Source organism: Castanea sativa, chromosome 4, assembly GCF_040712315.1.
Source record: "Castanea sativa cultivar Marrone di Chiusa Pesio chromosome 4, ASM4071231v1".
Taxonomy (NCBI): domain Eukaryota; kingdom Viridiplantae; phylum Streptophyta; class Magnoliopsida; order Fagales; family Fagaceae; genus Castanea; species Castanea sativa.
Window position 1 is genome coordinate 47,229,817 of NC_134016.1, and position 16,341 is coordinate 47,246,157.

The window sequence follows — 16,341 nt, forward strand, 5'->3', positions numbered from 1 at the left end:
TCGGGGCCTCAGGGATAGGAGGTTGTACACGGCCAATCTCCTGCACTGCATTTAGCACATCAGTAATGTCCTTGTGGTCCTCGGTGCCCACTGGGTGACGCCTCAACAAACGGGCATATCCTTCAATCTGACATGAAAAAACCAGGTATATTAGTAATGCAATACCAGGTATATTAGTAATGCAATACCAGGTATATTAGTAATTCAATCGATAATAAAATAAACGTTGGTTTTGAATTGGTTCTGCTAGTAATAATTGCAAGTTATAGGGAGACCAGGTGTTACCTTTGACTAAATTAAATTATCTTTTATATTAAGGATGTAGCTAGCGCATAGAGTAGACAAAATGCTAATTAAAAATTCAACAGATAGAAAAGTTACCATTATAATCAATCTAGCACCGAGGACATTGATGAACCTCCGAGTTACCCTTTTGTACCAATCGAAGTACTCATGTTGTGGAGGCATATCACCAAGCACTGCTTCACAACGCTGTTGAAGGCGATTACCCTACTCTGTAATATGCGCAGCATGTTTCCGCATCCAATCAACACCAACCTTCCCCCTCAAATCAATGGCATGAAGCACTGTATCGGTGTCAACATTACGGGGAATTTCTTGGATCATCCCGAATTGACGAACGATACGATCTGGTGTATGTTTCTCTACTAGGTGGAAACATACAAGTGGCATCGTTGCTGTCCACACGGCCCTCCCTGCAACGCACCACAGCGGAAGGTCCTCGAATTCAGCTTCATACGGCTGCCACACCACCTACGACAGCCAAAAAACAAGCAACACATTAGGCAACAATGTTTATATGTCAAAGTTCACCAAACCTATATCTTGTTCCTAAACATGTTAAATAAGGCATTTTCATACCTGGCCTGGCAACATTAAAGCTATTTGCTCGCGATACCTGTCCAGGAAGATGTGGGCGGGCCTGTTTTTCTTGTTTGGGACCCACAACCACCTACAATCCAGAACAAGGGATCATATTAACCGATATAATTTAGAAAATTTGACACAAAATTATAGTGTATAACCTCTATTTCAAATTGTTTAATATAGACTTAAATAATTCCTAGAAGCTTTTAAAATAAATAAATTGAAGTTACATGACGTGTATGAGGTAAAGACTTACATCAGGGACAGTGGACCACGAACTGGAGGACCATAAGCATCCACTGGCGGGCCATGTTCAACTGTTGGGCACAAATATGGGAACCTGGCCCATACCCAATACTGGACCAACAGCAAACACCCACCAATCTGATTAGCTTTCTTATCGCTTGCCCTGCATAACTCTCGGTACAACCATGCAAGGCAAGCACTTCCCCAGCTGTACCTTCATGGGTTGCGAAGGTCTTCCAACTGCTGCACCCACATTAGATGCACCCTATCGCCGGATTTGTCCATGAAGATTGTGTCCCCTAGTAGCGCTAGGATGTAGCATCGTGCGTACTTATGCAACTGATCCTCTGTGGCATTAGGTGGCAATGGATTGGCAACAGCTTCCAAAAGCCGTTGGATGAGAATCCTCTGGCCATGAAGTTCCTTTCTCTGATTATTTACAGGTCGGAAGCCAAGAAATTCCTCACACACATTCTCCCATTCTTTCTGCGTGCTCCCTGTAATGACCTCGCCGTCAACAGGAAGCCCGAGAAGAACCTCCACATCTTGCAATGTGATGGTGACCTCACCATGTGGCATGTGGAAGGTGTGAGTCTCCTGCCGCCATCGCTCCACTAAGGCCGTTATCAGGCCGTGGTCAATCTCTCTACCCGGGGTCCTGAGGAGTCCCTCCAAACCAAGTGCCTTAATGATGTCAATGACTCGGTCGTCCACCATTGGCTCTCGATCGGAAAACTCTTCAGTACGGACACGGCATTTAAGAGACCCTAGATCCTGCACAGAACAAAACCATGGATTAATATATGACAGCAAGTGCGTGTACATTGTATGAATCAAATGTGTGTACATTCGTTAAATATTTAGTGTTGTGCTTTACCTGCCCATTCCAAATAGCTTCTGACCGATGGTTGGCCTGCAACGTCAACACCGACTGGTCAATGGGGCCAGGCTGTGTGTAGTCAATCTGTCCAGCATTTGCAGCAGCCATAGTGCACAAGAATGATAAGCAATTAGCACGTAATAGACATTGAAAACAAAAAGAAAAACAAATGAATATTAATTGGTGCTGCACTTGGAATTGATTTCAATTTGTACAATGAATCAATCATTCTTAATTAAATGGAAGTTGTTCCTATATTTTATTGAAAAAATCAAAGTACCATATTTGTCTAACTATATAAATTTTTAGATTGCGGGTTGCCTTGGGTTAAGATCATAGTTAATGCTTAAAGTGGTAGCCAAACAAATGAACTATTCATTTTTCCCTTTCATCATGTATGGTGAGTTTATCAGTGATTGGATTTTAGCCGAGGCCAGAGGAGTATTGAATACTAAAGCTGGCAAGCTTAAGAGTGCATGTTTCTTCAAACCTAGCTGGTTATAAGATTATGCAGCAAACTATTAGAAAAGGAAAGGTAACTATCTCAATTATTACCAAATTTAATCTTTTCACATAATTTAGGTTTCATTTTTTGGAAATTTATTTGCAATATCGTTGGCATATTATTAATTTCCTCTCTTATTCTGTTTTTATTTCATTCTCAAACAGAGCTTTGGTAGGTTCTAATGAATGAAGAGCATAGCTTGTTGTTAGAGCAGACTACAATTAGCACAACTAATATGCACCTATTTGACCCAAGAGGCGTGATTAAGAAGTATGAAAACCCAGAGCAAAGTATGTGAGAGAAATTGGAGTTCTTTACATTAATTTACCGATATAATTTCCATGATAACACATTTACTGCTTGTGATTTTCCCTCCTGCAGTTTTTGAAGAATTTTTTCATTTAAGACTTGAATTTTATGAGAAAAGAAAGGTGAGCTCACTTATGCTCATAGCAAAAGAGTAGAACTAATACTCAATAATTTCAGCCATTTCTTAGGGAAACAATTAATAATTGCAATTTTTGTATTTTATGCAGAAATTTCTACTGAACAAACGTGAAATGGAGTTGTTGAAGTTGGAAAACAAGGTTAGGTTTATCATTGTAGTTGTGAAGGGAGAGATCATTGTAAGTAATAGGAAGAGAGCTGATTTGTTTGTTGAGCTGCAAACAAAAGGGTTCACTCCTTTTCCAAAGAAAACTAAAGCTGTTGAGCCAGAAGTTGCTGGTGCCATTGATAATACAGAAGATTCAGAAGTGAAATCTCTTGCTAACAGCAGTAGTAATGGGGTACAGATCAGTGATTATGAGTATCTACTGGCCATGGCAATTGGAAGCTTGACCATTGAGAAAGTTCAGGAGCTATGTGCTGAAAGGGATAAGCTAAATAAGGAGGTTGATGATTTGAGAAAGGAAACTCCAAAGTCCTTTTGGAGGAAAGATCTTGATGCTTTGGATGGGAAACTTGAGGTATGATTGAAAAGTTAACAATTCCTTGTGATGATTTATTTATTTTTGTGTCTTTCTGTTTCTTGACTGTTTAGTTTTATGTTATTTAGGAGCTTGAGAAAAGTGATGCTTAGTCAGAGGAGTTAAGAAAGAAAATGAGAGGCAAAGCAAGGGGTGAAGCTGCTATGAAGTCTACTAGACAAGCACCCAAGAACCCACAGAAGAACAATAATAAGAAGGCAAATAATGCAGAATCTGCCCAAGGCTGAAGCTATATCCTTTTCACTAGTGCTATAATTCAACCTTTTAAATTTTCGATTGACTGAATCAACTTTCATGGAAAATCAACCCTGTAATTGTGACCGTCTGGTCATGAGAGAGACAAGTGGAATCCCAGAAGATCAATTAAAAACGGACATCATGATAAGTTATCCTAAAATCAGGAATTCCGTGTCTTCCATATCAACAGTTAAAAACTACTTTTCAGTGCCCGACAAGTTTGTCTTAACAGAAGCACGTATTTCAGATAACACCAGGGGGCATTGCAGATGTGAAGGACTAAGCTTACGGCCCTTCTGCAGCTCCAAAGTAGCAATATAGTGGAATATACATTTTCCTAATATCTACTTACTGTAGTTTACTTTAAAGTTGTAAATCACGAATGCTATAACTTGTTGGTCCGATTCACGAATGCTATAACCTGTAGTTTACTTTAAAGTTGTAAATCATGAATGCTATAACCTGTTGGTCCGATTCATGAAAACATTGATGAGCTTTAGCTGCCCTGGACTATGCTTTAGATACATCTTAACTTCTTTGGTGAATATAGTAGCCATATTAAAAATCAATGGACTTCATTATTTCTTTTCAATGGTAATTGTGTGAACAGGAAACTGACCCCATGTTCAGAAATGGATATTATTGTCATAACGAATGTGACCGTAATAATTATCATCATCACAGCCTGATTCAAGAAGCGATAAAAAAAGAGAAATAAATTGAATAGAAATCTACCACAATATCAGTCTTGAAGAGCAATCATATTATTTCATGTATCAAACATGAGATCCTGGCCTTTTTGTTTGCAATAATTAAGCCATTTAGTTCCAATAGATCAAGGTTAATAATATAATTGTGAACAGAAATTTGTGAAGATCATATTACTCTCTATTCGACAATCAGTTCAATCATAATTTTCGAACAAAAACCACTAAGAAAAAATCACACAATTAAGAAAAACATACCTGAGAACTGAGTGAGAGTGGAGAGAGTGCTTGAGAGTGGAGAGTGAGTGAGTGAGTGACAACTCAGGGGGCGAGTGAGAGAGGCGCGAGCGTGAGACGGTGGAGAGCCGTGAGAGGGTGGAGAGTCGTGAGAGGGTGGAGAGCCGTGAGAGGGTGGAGAGCTGCGAGCGTGAGAAGGTGGAGAGAGGCGCGAGAGGGAGAGTGAGAGGGTGAGTGACAGAGAGTGAAGAGCCGCGAGAGTGAGAGGGTGAGTGACAGAGAGTGGAGAGAGGCGTGAGAGAGAGGTCTGGTCTGTGCGAGAGGCTAGACTTGGGTTAATTTTGAAAAACCCCTATTAGAAATCGAGTCTCAAAGACTCGATTTCCAGGTGGATCAACTCACTTCAGTAGCTTCCACGTGTTGTCCACGTCACATGTAAACCGAGTATTTAAGAGTTGATATATAAATCGACTCTTAGGAACTTGATTTCCAGGTGGCCGCCACGTGGAAAATCGCCACATCAGATGTTATCAGAACATGGAAATCGAGTATATAAGAGTCGATTTATAGCCTCAAAATTGACTTTCTAAGAGTCGAGATGTTAGTATTATATATACTTCTGAAACAGTGCCTACTAACTATGTTCTTCCATAAATATGGCTAATTGCCCATTTTCTCCTTCTTCTGGCCATAGCCTTGTAAAATGGGCCAAAATAAAGAAACATGTCAGCTATGCTATGGAAGATTCTTGATTCAACTACAAAGTAACATGTCAAGGTACTATTATTACATTTAAGATCGTTCTCCCTCTAAATTAATTGGTTCATTCATGTGATTGGGTACAAATCCAATTTTAAAGGACATTTATGTAAACAAAATCTTAATGATTAGTTGATTTTTTTTTTAAGGTACATTCTTTTTTAATTGGTTGAGTGTTATACCTTAATGAGGTAGGGAAACCCAATGTTATGGGATTTGAATACTCCTTCATTGAGCTCCTTCAGTTAATATCGTTCTGTATAGTTTCGCTGTGCCAATTGGTTTTATTATGACTTATGTTTTTCGAATTGGGGAAAGCTAATAATACTCGGTTAAATAGGAGTTGAATTTCAAGGTGAGAGGAGGTGTTATGCTTCTGTTAAAGCCGTATGAATAGAAGAAAAAGTTGTAGATATTGTCATTAGGCTTAAAATTGAATTTTGAAGAAAGACCTTTGGATGTCTCTATAGTTTGCCTAATATGCATTTGTGGTGCAGTTTATTTAGTGTAGCCAAGTAATCTGTAGGATAATGAATTATAAACAAATAAAAATCTTGATTTTGGGTACTTAATATTCTATAATCATTACTTTTTATAATATATGCCATAGCCAACTTTGACATGATGAGAAGCATGTCTTATTTTGCAATAGATTCAGTAATTTATCTTCTCTTTGTTGTAATGGTGTCTAATTTTTTCATCATATGGGTAAATTTTAGATTCCCTTTTAGTATATACTTGTAATTTGTTGTACATTGAATTAAAAGAGATACTTGTAATTATCACTTCATGTTTGTTCTCTTTTCCCTGCTTGTGTGTGTCTTGTGTGCCATTTGTATATACGTTGTTGCAGATTCTTATTTAGTTTAATGGCCTCAGGGGCCAGCTAATCTGATATGTTACGTTAGCTGCTGGTAGCTTGAGCATTAATGGCAACAGGATATTGCAGCTATTACAAAGTTGGCTATTAGGGAGCGTCTCCAGTATGCAAGTAATTGATGCCATCTACTTATCTTATAAATAATTTATGCCATCTACTGTTTTATGTGTAATTATAATGGTCCTTCAGCTTCTCAAAGTGTGGATGGAAGTAGGATCCAGCATATTTAATAGCTGACATATAAACTTGAGATTTCTTAATTTTGTTTGAATAAATTAGAAACAATTTATGAAAAGGCATCAAGTCTTCTAGGCTAAGATTTGTTGGCACTAATATGAACCTTGAGTATCAACAGGGACATAATGTCTAACGAGGCAATTTGGAAAAATTAAGATGTCATGGTGCATTCATATAAAAAAGACGTCTTACTATCATGAGCAAGGAATCTTCTTTTAGATGTCTAACAGTGTAAATAAGAAAATGCTACTGTTTTAAGCCTATTCATATCAGTCCCAAAACATTACATCAATAATCTGGGAAGTCTAGGGTGTGACAAATATAGAGGCAATTGTATTTGCTATAATAGCTACCATGTAGTTCTTTTTTCATGTTAATCAGAAAGTTCTTTGGATATGGAGACCATTTGCTCCTTTATAAATGCAAAGCCTTTCATTTTAGTATAATATTGTCTCTCCAAAAAAAAAATTTCTTTTAAAGAGCTTTCGTCTAGTGCTTCATGACCCATTAGGCTGCTTTAACCAAAAAAACATTCTGAAGATATTTCATTCAGCTTGTTCAGTGTCTCTTCCTCCAATGTGCGCATTGTGTGAAGGCTTATTTTCTTACATGTAATCATATCATAAATTTTTTGCTTATGTGCAGTTTGGTAAGTTTACATGGGTAATTGTGTAACATGTTAACTGTTTCAATTATAGTTCCAATTTCCAAAAGCTCGGATTCTAGATAATTAGGATTTCCAGTGAACTATACTTGGCATGTTGTCGGAGGATTATTGATGTCATTAAGGGGTTACAGTAGATGTTCTTATCAATGTGTCTCAATCCACACTATATCCTACTTGTTGCTAACTGAAAGGACTAAGTGTTTCACTTTTGGATTTTATACTGTTGATGGTACATCAGGTTGGGGCATAGTTTGCATATATTACTACACTAAATGCACCTACACCCATGGAACATGCACAAACTCATGCCATATATGCTCTATATTTTGTCTCTTATTATGTGCAACATTGTTCAGCCCTTCCAACCTGAAAGAAACCTAAATCTCCCATGTTGTGTAAATTTCATTAGGGTTTAGTTAGATCTGAATTGTATCTTACTAGTCCATAGGTGCTTGCAGCTTTTGCATGTTTTGATCTCTTTATGTTATTAGAACTTGACACTATGGTTGATATTAACACTTCCCCTCTTTGTTCAAAATTATTTGTGATCAAAATGCCTTTTTTTAAATAAATAAAAAAAGTGTCTCTATTTCTTTGATGATTGCAATTTAGTTTGAAAAACTGGGAGTTCTCTATAAAAATTTTTATTTCTCTTTTGTTGAATACTTTTATGATATATGGGTTTTATTCTTTAGGTGGAGAAATATATTTCAAATCTGAATTAATGGTTAATTTTTTGTTATGATGTGAAATTTGACTTATTTATCTATGAAGTTGAAGTTTGAGATATCGGTTTTTATCCTATTGGATTAGTCTATGGAACATTGGGAATATGTGTCTACAAAATTTTTCAGTAATATGCAAAGATTCTGGACTTTAATACGAGGCACAAAGATTGTAAATTTTGAAAATGAGATATAGATTGAAGACAGTAATCTTTTCTGGTGCACATTTCTATCCAAAAATGGGTTGGGTGGAACAAGCTATCTGAATGTCATTTTTTACTGCCAATCTAGGTAGTTAGGTTATTAGAAGCTTGGATGCATTGAGAAACTTACTTGATTTTAAGCTATAAGAAAGAATTTTTGGGGTATGAACATAGGTTATTTGATCTCTCTCGCTCTCTCATATCATGACTCTTAACATCTATTCCATCAAAAAAAAAAAAAAAAAAAAGACTTTAACATTTATTAGATTACTATTTTCGTTTTCTTGGTCATTTAAATTCTGTTAGCCTTTATGGTTTACTTCTTTGACCTTTTTATCATTTTCTGCTCCTTCCACTCTAACCTCTAGTCTGGGTTTAAGTTCTTTGTGCATAAGGTTGAATTTTGTACTTCAATTAAATGATATAAGTATACAGAGTCTGATATGGCCAGAGTGGCAGGAGGTTTTGCAGAGAGTTCATTAACCATGGAGACCATGATTCAATAGTCAAATATGAGCAGTTGGGTTAAGTGGGTTAATTCTGATCCACCTTCAACCATATTGCACCTGGTGGTGTAATGTTGGGAACTTGAGGTAACCCTTCTTTCTAAACTTCCCTTCCAAGTGGAAAGCTGATGGTCTTCTCAAGAAGATAGTGAGAGCTTCTTTAATGCATGATCATGTGATGTAGCTTAGCTTGGTTACCGGAAGAGAATAAAATTTGAAGTTGATTTGGAATAAATGCGTACATCGCTATCATCGTGTAGTTCTTTTGTGATAAGCTTGTTGTGAGCAGTCCTCTTATCAAGCGGAGGATTAGGTGCAATGCAGCGGTATGTCCTCATGTTCGTGTAATATTTTTTATTTTTAACTTTTTAAATAATAAATGCCCCAAAAAATCTAGGATTTATCTTTGCTTATTTTTAATGATTAAATGTGATTATTGAAGAAAAAAGAATGGTAGGGACAAGGTTGGATTTAGGAGTTTCCTTACTATGTAGAGTGGGAACATAGTTGGATTTATATTAGATGATCAGCTCCTTTTAAATTTCTTTATGGTTTAAATCTACTGTGCAGGAGCAGCCTGGCTTTGGCAGACAACTTTGCAAATGAAAATCTAAAGTGGCATGGAACTTGTTTTATTTGTAAATCTAGAGATTGGTGAATGGTACTCGCTGGTTGTTACCGTTGGCTTGGTACTACTGCTATTAGTCTTTCCATTTAAGGAGGCCTTTTTAAATGTGGTACAAATAGGGTGCTGGTGATTTTGTTCTTCACAAGTAGCACAGCTGTATCGATTTTTTTGCTCAGGAAAGACCATATTGGTTGGACTCGTATTGGTTAGAATTGACTATTATAACGTTCATTGGAAGCATCAGCAGCAGGTTGACAAGTTTTTGCATCAAACAGGAAGATAGGAGGTTGTCTTTCGAGCAACAGTCACTCAAAGATGAAAGCTTGACTGCTTGTTTCTTTTTTTTCCACTGGTTTTGGTTGGATTATGTACCTGGATTTTTCTATGTAATTTTTTATAGTACTCACAGAACTATAGATTTACTTTTTTTGGAGTTTGGTTGGCTCTAAATATGTTTATAGAGTTTATGTGAGATGCAGTAACTTATTCTGAGTAGTCGTCTAATCAAGTAGAGGCTCTGCCTAGCCAAAAAAAAATCCAAGCTAGCTTAATCTTGTTATATATGTTGCAGTTCCTATAATAGTCGATGATTGAATTTGAAGTAATGACTCAACCCATGAGAACATAGTGCTATTTGATTGGAGAGAACCCTCTGGCTTTTTGTAATAATGAACTGATAATAGAAGACGTTGCAATGATCGCCTGGAAGCTGTATTAGACTGAGATAGATTACAATGAAATGGATCATTAGGCCCATCTAACACTTTTCAATTTTAGGCCCACGACATCTCTTATTTTAGGCCTAAAACATACGTTAACAGGTCATCTAGAAGCTGATTATTATTTTGTAGGCAATGCACACTTTCCTGGATCAGAGTTAAACGAAGAAATTTCTTCCTACTTTCGTCAGGGAATAATTTATCATGGAGTCAAAGATTCCCTTTCTTATTTAATTGGAAGGAAATTGCTTTTCCTTTGCTTTGGAAATGAGTCAGAAAGCTACATTCAAAAATAATCGTGTACCTAAGAAAGTGTGAAAGTGAATCAGTATGGAAAGACCTTGGTTACCAACAACCAGTCTTCTCAGCTTGGATGACCAGTCTTCTCAGCTTCCGCTTTTGAGCCACCAACTATGAAATTGTATTCTCTAAAAAAGTTAATAAGCCTACAAATATTATTTTCACAGTTGACTATCATATAGTCTTCTTGGCCTCAAAACAACATCTAACATTCAATTTCTTTACTCTGCCATTCCCATTCTCTCTCAAAAATCCATTCAGAAAAACCTCTTATTTTAATTTTCATTCACTTTCCTTTGCCTAATTTCTTCAAGCTTTCTTTCTCCTCTTCCTTTTAGATCTTCTCAACGTACCATTTCACTATGGCTTTTTTGACAAACAAACGAGCCTCCTCTTCCTCCATCACCCACCAATACAAATATGATGTGTTCTTCAGTTTTAGAGGGGAAGATACCCGCATGGATTTTACGAGCCATTTGAATGGTATTTTGAAGTTGAAGGGTATTCACATCTTCATCGATGATGAACTCCCAAGGGGAGAAGAAATTTCTACTGAACTTCTTGAAGCTATTAGAAGTTCAAGGAGTTCCATAATTGTATTCTCTAAGAACTATGCATCTTCTAGATGGTGCTTGGATGAACTTGTCGAAATTCTTGAGTGTAAGGAGAATGGACAAATGGTGCTACCGGTGTTTTATAAGGTGGATCCCTCGGAAGTACGTAACCAAAAAGAAAAATTTGGAGAAGCTTTAGCAAAACATGAAGTAAATAATATAAAGAAGGTGCAAAGATGGAGGGAAGCTCTAAACAAAGTTGGTAGCATATCTGGTTTGACCTACAAGGACGGGTATTTAATTACTACCCCTTCACTTTATTTATTTATTTATTTGATTGTTATAATTTTCAATTGTGTCTAGTCACTAAATTTTAATTAAATTAACACTAGTTACCACTAATTTTTTTCATTGATGGCTTTATTTTTTTTGGGTCAAATTATGATAGTATTAATTTTTAATTGCTAATCTAGTTGCTACAAAGATCAATGACAGAAACATAAGAATATACAATCAAGATAATCTTACCAATTAATTAGGACTTTCTTCTGCAATATTTAGAAAGTTTTCGAAAAAGTACTTAATAATTTTGTAAAAACATCAAAAGTAGGTCCCTTATAACTTGTTTCCTCACATATATAAAATTTATGTAATTTACTTTCTTTTTTTTTGAGGGTGTAATTTACTTTTATTAACAACTAGTGTTATGCATGTGTGATGCAAGGTATAATAAAAAATCATATTTAAACTAAAAAAAATACTTCAATAATATTGTTAAAAGTGAATTATAAATTAGATAATAAAAATTTACTTAAGTTACATGGTGAATACACACCATGTAAAACCAAGTTTAAGATAGATTATAAAATCATTTCAAATAAATAATGAAATGCATTCTAAATTTCTTGAAACTTATAATTGACTTTTTATCATAATATTATTTTATATTTTTAAATATTTTGTACTATGGTTTTACTTAAAAGTAAACTATGTTAATACTTTTAATTTATTTATAATAAGCGAAAGGGTGGAATTATATTATGCTACATAGTGCAAACATGACTCGTATAATTAAACTTTTATTATTAAACCAAAAATTTGTGGTAGGCCATTAACATAATATAAAATAAATAATGAAATTTCTTCAAAATTTGAAAAATTCTTCGGAGTAGAATTTTATTTTTTGATAAGTTCGGAGTAGAATTTTAATTGGGTAACTTTTATTTTAAATTTTTTGAAACATTTACGATAGAGTTCAACTCAGAGCAACTATGAAATTGTTATAATTTACTTATAATACACCAAATGATCTAAAGAGAAAAAAAGAAAAAGAAAAATATAAACCAAATAAATAAAGAGGAGGGCATCCACTTAGCACAAGTACAATGTAGGATACAATTTTTATTAGTATATAGTAAATGGTATGATATTTTTTGGTGACAATAATTACTTGATTGATTATTTTATCATTTTAAAAATTTTATATAGTGTACTAAAGGTTTTATAATTTCACTAACAACATAAATTATACAATTTAATTTTTAATTTATAATTAACTAATTTTTTTTTTTTTTACGAAAATTAACCAAAACTTTTAAAGGCATAGGAACTTGGCTCAACGAGAGTATGTCACATGTTGTAACCACAACTTTTAGGGTTTCAACTTTTGTTATTTACAAGTCGTTGATTTGCACAATGCACATAGAAACAACATTTTTGTAACATTTTTGTTATCAGATGGAATTTTTTTTTATCGAGAACTTAAAAGGTAAAGCATAAAAATAACCATTTCCATATATTATTTACAATATAGTTAGCTATGTTAGAAATTTGACAAATTTTCTCAATATCCAAACTTTATCTCCCTAATATCAAATCCACGAAAAATGTATCTAAAAAATTAACAAGTTAGACAATAACAAAAAAAAAATGAAACAACTACTTTCAGGACCTAAAATACATCAAAACCTTGATTAAGGGAAAAAAAAAGTCACCTCTGATACCTAAAATGTAGAAAACTTATCTCAAAATTTTATAAATAAAATAATGTAAATAGCATAAAAAAAATTCCAAAACCAAACCCTTACAAAAACATGATTCAAAACCTAAAAGGACCAAACACACACACACACACACACACACACACACACACACATATATATATATATATAAATTGTTTCTACCTTCCGTCAAAAAAAAAAAAAAAAGTGTACATATACAAACACTTTCAAGATCTAAAGTCCAAATAAAAAAATAAAAATAAAAAAATCACATCAACAACCAAATTGCTCTTCAATTTTTCGCCACATGTCCATGTAAGTTTTTAATTTTTGTGACAAGTGAATTATTAGGTACAAAAACCAAAGAGTTTAAAACCAATTAAATTCAAAATTATATATATATATATATATATAAAGCTAATACCATGTAATCTCTTCTAAAAACAATGTATAATTTGAACTGTATAATTGTGATTTTTTAAAACTGTACCCATATATATGCACGGGCTATACACTAGTTAATAATTAAAGCTAACAAAAGCTACAGTAATTGACGCCATTTTTAAGTTATAAAAAAAAATTGTGGCCATTTTGAGTGTGTATGTATTGTAATTTGTAAGTATTTAAAGAATTTTATTCTCTCTACTTTTAGTTACCACCTTAGTCTCTTGTTTTAATCTTACCAAAAACCAAATATGGATCAAATAATATTAGTAGTAAATAAACATAAATTAATTTGAATATGATAGCTGGGTAACATTATATCGCTAAAACTTAACTTGGAAACTTTTCGGCCATAAGCATAACATTGCTAACATAAATGAGATGTGACAATCAAATCAACAATAACAAAGAATTTGCAAGCAAAACATAGAATGAGTAGAGGGGAGAGATACAAAAGGGGCAATAAGAAATTTAAATGAAAATTTAAAACAATTGAGGAATGGTTGTAGGAAGAATAAGGTTAGAGTGGGATATAATGGAGGGAGAACTAGAGTTTACAATGAGAAGAGGAAAGGTTAAAAAATAATGTAATGCTAGAATTTAAGAGATAATGCAGGTAAATATTGATTAAAAAATTATAGAGATATAAGTTTTTTTTTTTTTGAGGGAATATAGAGATATAAGTTGAGAAGTCATATATTGCCAAAAGATATATGGTTTTATTATGATTGATAAGTTACAATGAGATTAGAGAATGTGTAAAGTCATGGTGTACTATTGAATATATATATATATATATATATATATATATATATATATATATATATATATATGTATATATGTATGTGTGTGTGTGTGTGTGTAAAATGGTGGCGTGGTTGATGATGTAATTTTAACATGAGCATAGCAAAATTAAATTCTATGCTTTGAATTTTATATATTATTATTATATAGATATAGATATAGATTATATGATATTTTAGTTGTAGTGCAGAGACGAAACATCTTGAAGTTAGTCCTTGTTCATGTATTCTTATTTTCTATTCTAACTTATTACATACTTTTTTTGAAACTTATTACATACTTTTTTTGTTGTGTAAATGACAATTGCAGCTGCTGTCAATTTGAATTTATTGAAGAAATTTTTAAAGAGATCTCAAGTGCTCAATTAAATCACATGAAATTATCTGTTGCAAAATGTCTTGTTGGAATAGACACTCGTGTAAATGACGTCATAAATCGGTGTTTAGATATTAAATCAAATGATGTCCGCATTGTAGGGATCTTTGGCCTTCCCGGAGTGGGTAAGACAACAATTGCAAAAGTTATTTTTAACAAAATTCATTATTGTTTTGATGGAAGCAGCTTTCTAGATAATGTTAGTGAAAAATCAAGGACAAATGATGGTGTAATTCAATTACAAGAGACACTTTGTTATGAGATCTTAGGGTATCAAAATTTGAAGGTGGGGAGTATATCTAAGGGAATCAATGTGACAATTGAAAGGCTTCATCGTAAAAGGATTCTTATAGTTCTTGATAATGTTGAAGAATTGAATGAGATAGAATTTTTTCTTGAAAATTGTGATAGGTTTACTTCTGGAAGTAGAATCATTATAACCACAAGAGACAAACACTTGCTTGATACTCTTACAAAAAATAATCATGTAATGTACTACGAGGTGAAGGAGCTAAATAAACATGAAGCTCATAAACTCTTTTGTCATGAGGCCTTTGGAAGAAACAATTTCGAGGAAGATTATTCAGAACTGGTCAACCAATTTATAGATTATGCCAAAGGTCTTCCATTAGTTCTAAAAATAATTGGCGCAGATTTGTATGGAAGTAAGAAACATGAATGGAAAAGTGCGCTAGACAAATACAAAAGAATTCCCAAGGGAAGCATTCAAAAAACACTCAAAATAAGCTATGATGGATTGGAACAAACTCAACAGGACATTTTTCTTGATATTGCCTGTTTTTTTAAAGGATTCCGCAAAGATCAAGTTGTAGATATACTAAGAAACATCTATTTCTATGAACCAGATTATGATATTGCCAGACTTATTAATAAGTGTCTTATAATTGTTACTAAAGATAACAAACTATTGATGCATGACTTGATTCAACAAATGGGTGAAGAAATTGTTCGACAAGAATCACCAAATGTGATCGAGAAGCGTAGTAGGCTATTGTGTTATGATGATGCTCCTGAAATATCAATTGAAAATATGGTATGAGTTGTTTTGACTTACTTTTTTCTATTTTTTTACTAGGGGATTTAGTTATTTTTATTCCTTTTATTTTTTTAATGTTTAAGAAAATATAATTTTATGAGCGTGGCTTTTGTTTAAAGTTTAACAATCTATTATTTTTTGGTGAATTATTTTTACATTGTGTTTTACTTAATGTTTTGTTCAATTAGGGGTCAAATGAAATTCAAGGCATAGCATTGTGCTTCACTAAACCAAAAAACATGACGTTGAATCTTGAAAAGATGAAGAATCTCAGATATTTGAAAGTTTGCAATGTAAATTGTGAAGGCCTTATATCTCTTCCCAATGGGTTGAGGTTACTTGATTGGAATGAATTTCCTTTATCTTCCTTGCCATCAGCCTTTGAGCCTAAAAACCTCATTGTACTCAATATGCAACAAAGCCTCATAAAATTGGACGAGCATTTCGAGGTATGATCATTAGCATTTATAAATTCTTATTAGGATTTTGTTAATGAGTGCTCTTAGGGAACAAGTTAAGGTGCATTTTTTTTTTTGTGGTTAAAACTAAACCATGCATTTAATACGAAATTAAATAATATTTCTATACATTTCTGATGAACAAAATCAATTTGTGCACTTAAAAAAAGAGTAATGTTACATGCACTACAAGTTTTACTATATTGAGTGTACAAATTGATTAAATTGATGTGTTACCAATCATAAAGAGATAATTCAAATATTTATTTATGAGTTAGTTGAAGCCCAACATTTACGTTCATTATTATATTAGTTTGTAAATTTTATTTTGTAATA

At 33.6% G+C, this 16,341-nt stretch overlaps 2 protein-coding genes and 1 long non-coding RNA gene across 5 annotated transcripts; 2 read left to right on the plus strand and 1 right to left on the minus strand.

The window, feature by feature from the left end:
• Positions 1 to 510: 510 nt before the first annotated feature.
• On the minus strand, positions 511 to 2,122 carry LOC142633045 (serine/threonine-protein phosphatase 7 long form homolog). The gene is made up of 5 exons (XM_075807326.1): positions 2,012 to 2,122; positions 1,399 to 1,908; positions 1,145 to 1,245; positions 883 to 973; positions 511 to 774 (listed from the first exon to the last, which is right to left on the minus strand). Exons 1-5 carry the CDS (start codon positions 2,120 to 2,122, stop codon positions 511 to 513), a joined length of 1,077 nt encoding a protein of 358 aa, XP_075663441.1.
• A 3,250-nt stretch (positions 2,123 to 5,372) lies between these two features.
• Positions 5,373 to 9,695, plus strand: LOC142631069 (uncharacterized). Of its 3 annotated transcripts, XR_012843503.1 has the most exons (5): positions 5,375 to 5,466; positions 6,328 to 6,439; positions 8,620 to 8,753; positions 8,851 to 8,992; positions 9,237 to 9,695. It is a non-coding gene; the product is annotated as an uncharacterized LOC142631069 (long non-coding RNA). The 3 variants fall into 3 exon arrangements; XR_012843501.1 differs by having other exon boundaries at positions 8,620 to 8,992; XR_012843502.1 differs by lacking the exon at positions 6,328 to 6,439 and having other exon boundaries at positions 5,373 to 5,466; positions 8,620 to 8,992.
• An 802-nt stretch (positions 9,696 to 10,497) lies between these two features.
• Positions 10,498 to 16,002, plus strand: LOC142633046 (disease resistance protein RUN1-like). Its single transcript, XM_075807327.1, has 3 exons — positions 10,498 to 11,160; positions 14,425 to 15,544; positions 15,736 to 16,002. The coding sequence occupies exons 1-3, from the start codon at positions 10,676 to 10,678 to the stop codon at positions 16,000 to 16,002; spliced, it is 1,872 nt and encodes a 623-aa protein (XP_075663442.1). The 5' UTR covers positions 10,498 to 10,675.
• The last annotated feature ends 339 nt before the right edge of the window (positions 16,003 to 16,341 follow it).

Coding starts and splice junctions, on each gene's coding strand:
- LOC142633045 (XM_075807326.1), bottom strand. CDS start 2,122: ATGGCTGCTGCAAATGCTGGACAGATTGACTACACACAGCCTGGCCCC. Junction 1,909..2,011: donor AAGCTATTTGGAATGGGCAG/GTAAAGCACAAC, acceptor TGTTCTGTGCAG/GATCTAGGGTCTCTTAAATG. Junction 775..882: donor CTTTAATGTTGCCAGGCCAG/GTATGAAAATGC, acceptor TGGCTGTCGTAG/GTGGTGTGGCAGCCGTATGA.
- LOC142633046 (XM_075807327.1), top strand. CDS start 10,676: ATGGCTTTTTTGACAAACAAACGAGCCTCCTCTTCCTCCATCACCCAC. Junction 11,161..14,424: donor GGTTTGACCTACAAGGACGG/GTATTTAATTAC, acceptor TGACAATTGCAG/CTGCTGTCAATTTGAATTTA. Junction 15,545..15,735: donor AAATATCAATTGAAAATATG/GTATGAGTTGTT, acceptor TTGTTCAATTAG/GGGTCAAATGAAATTCAAGG.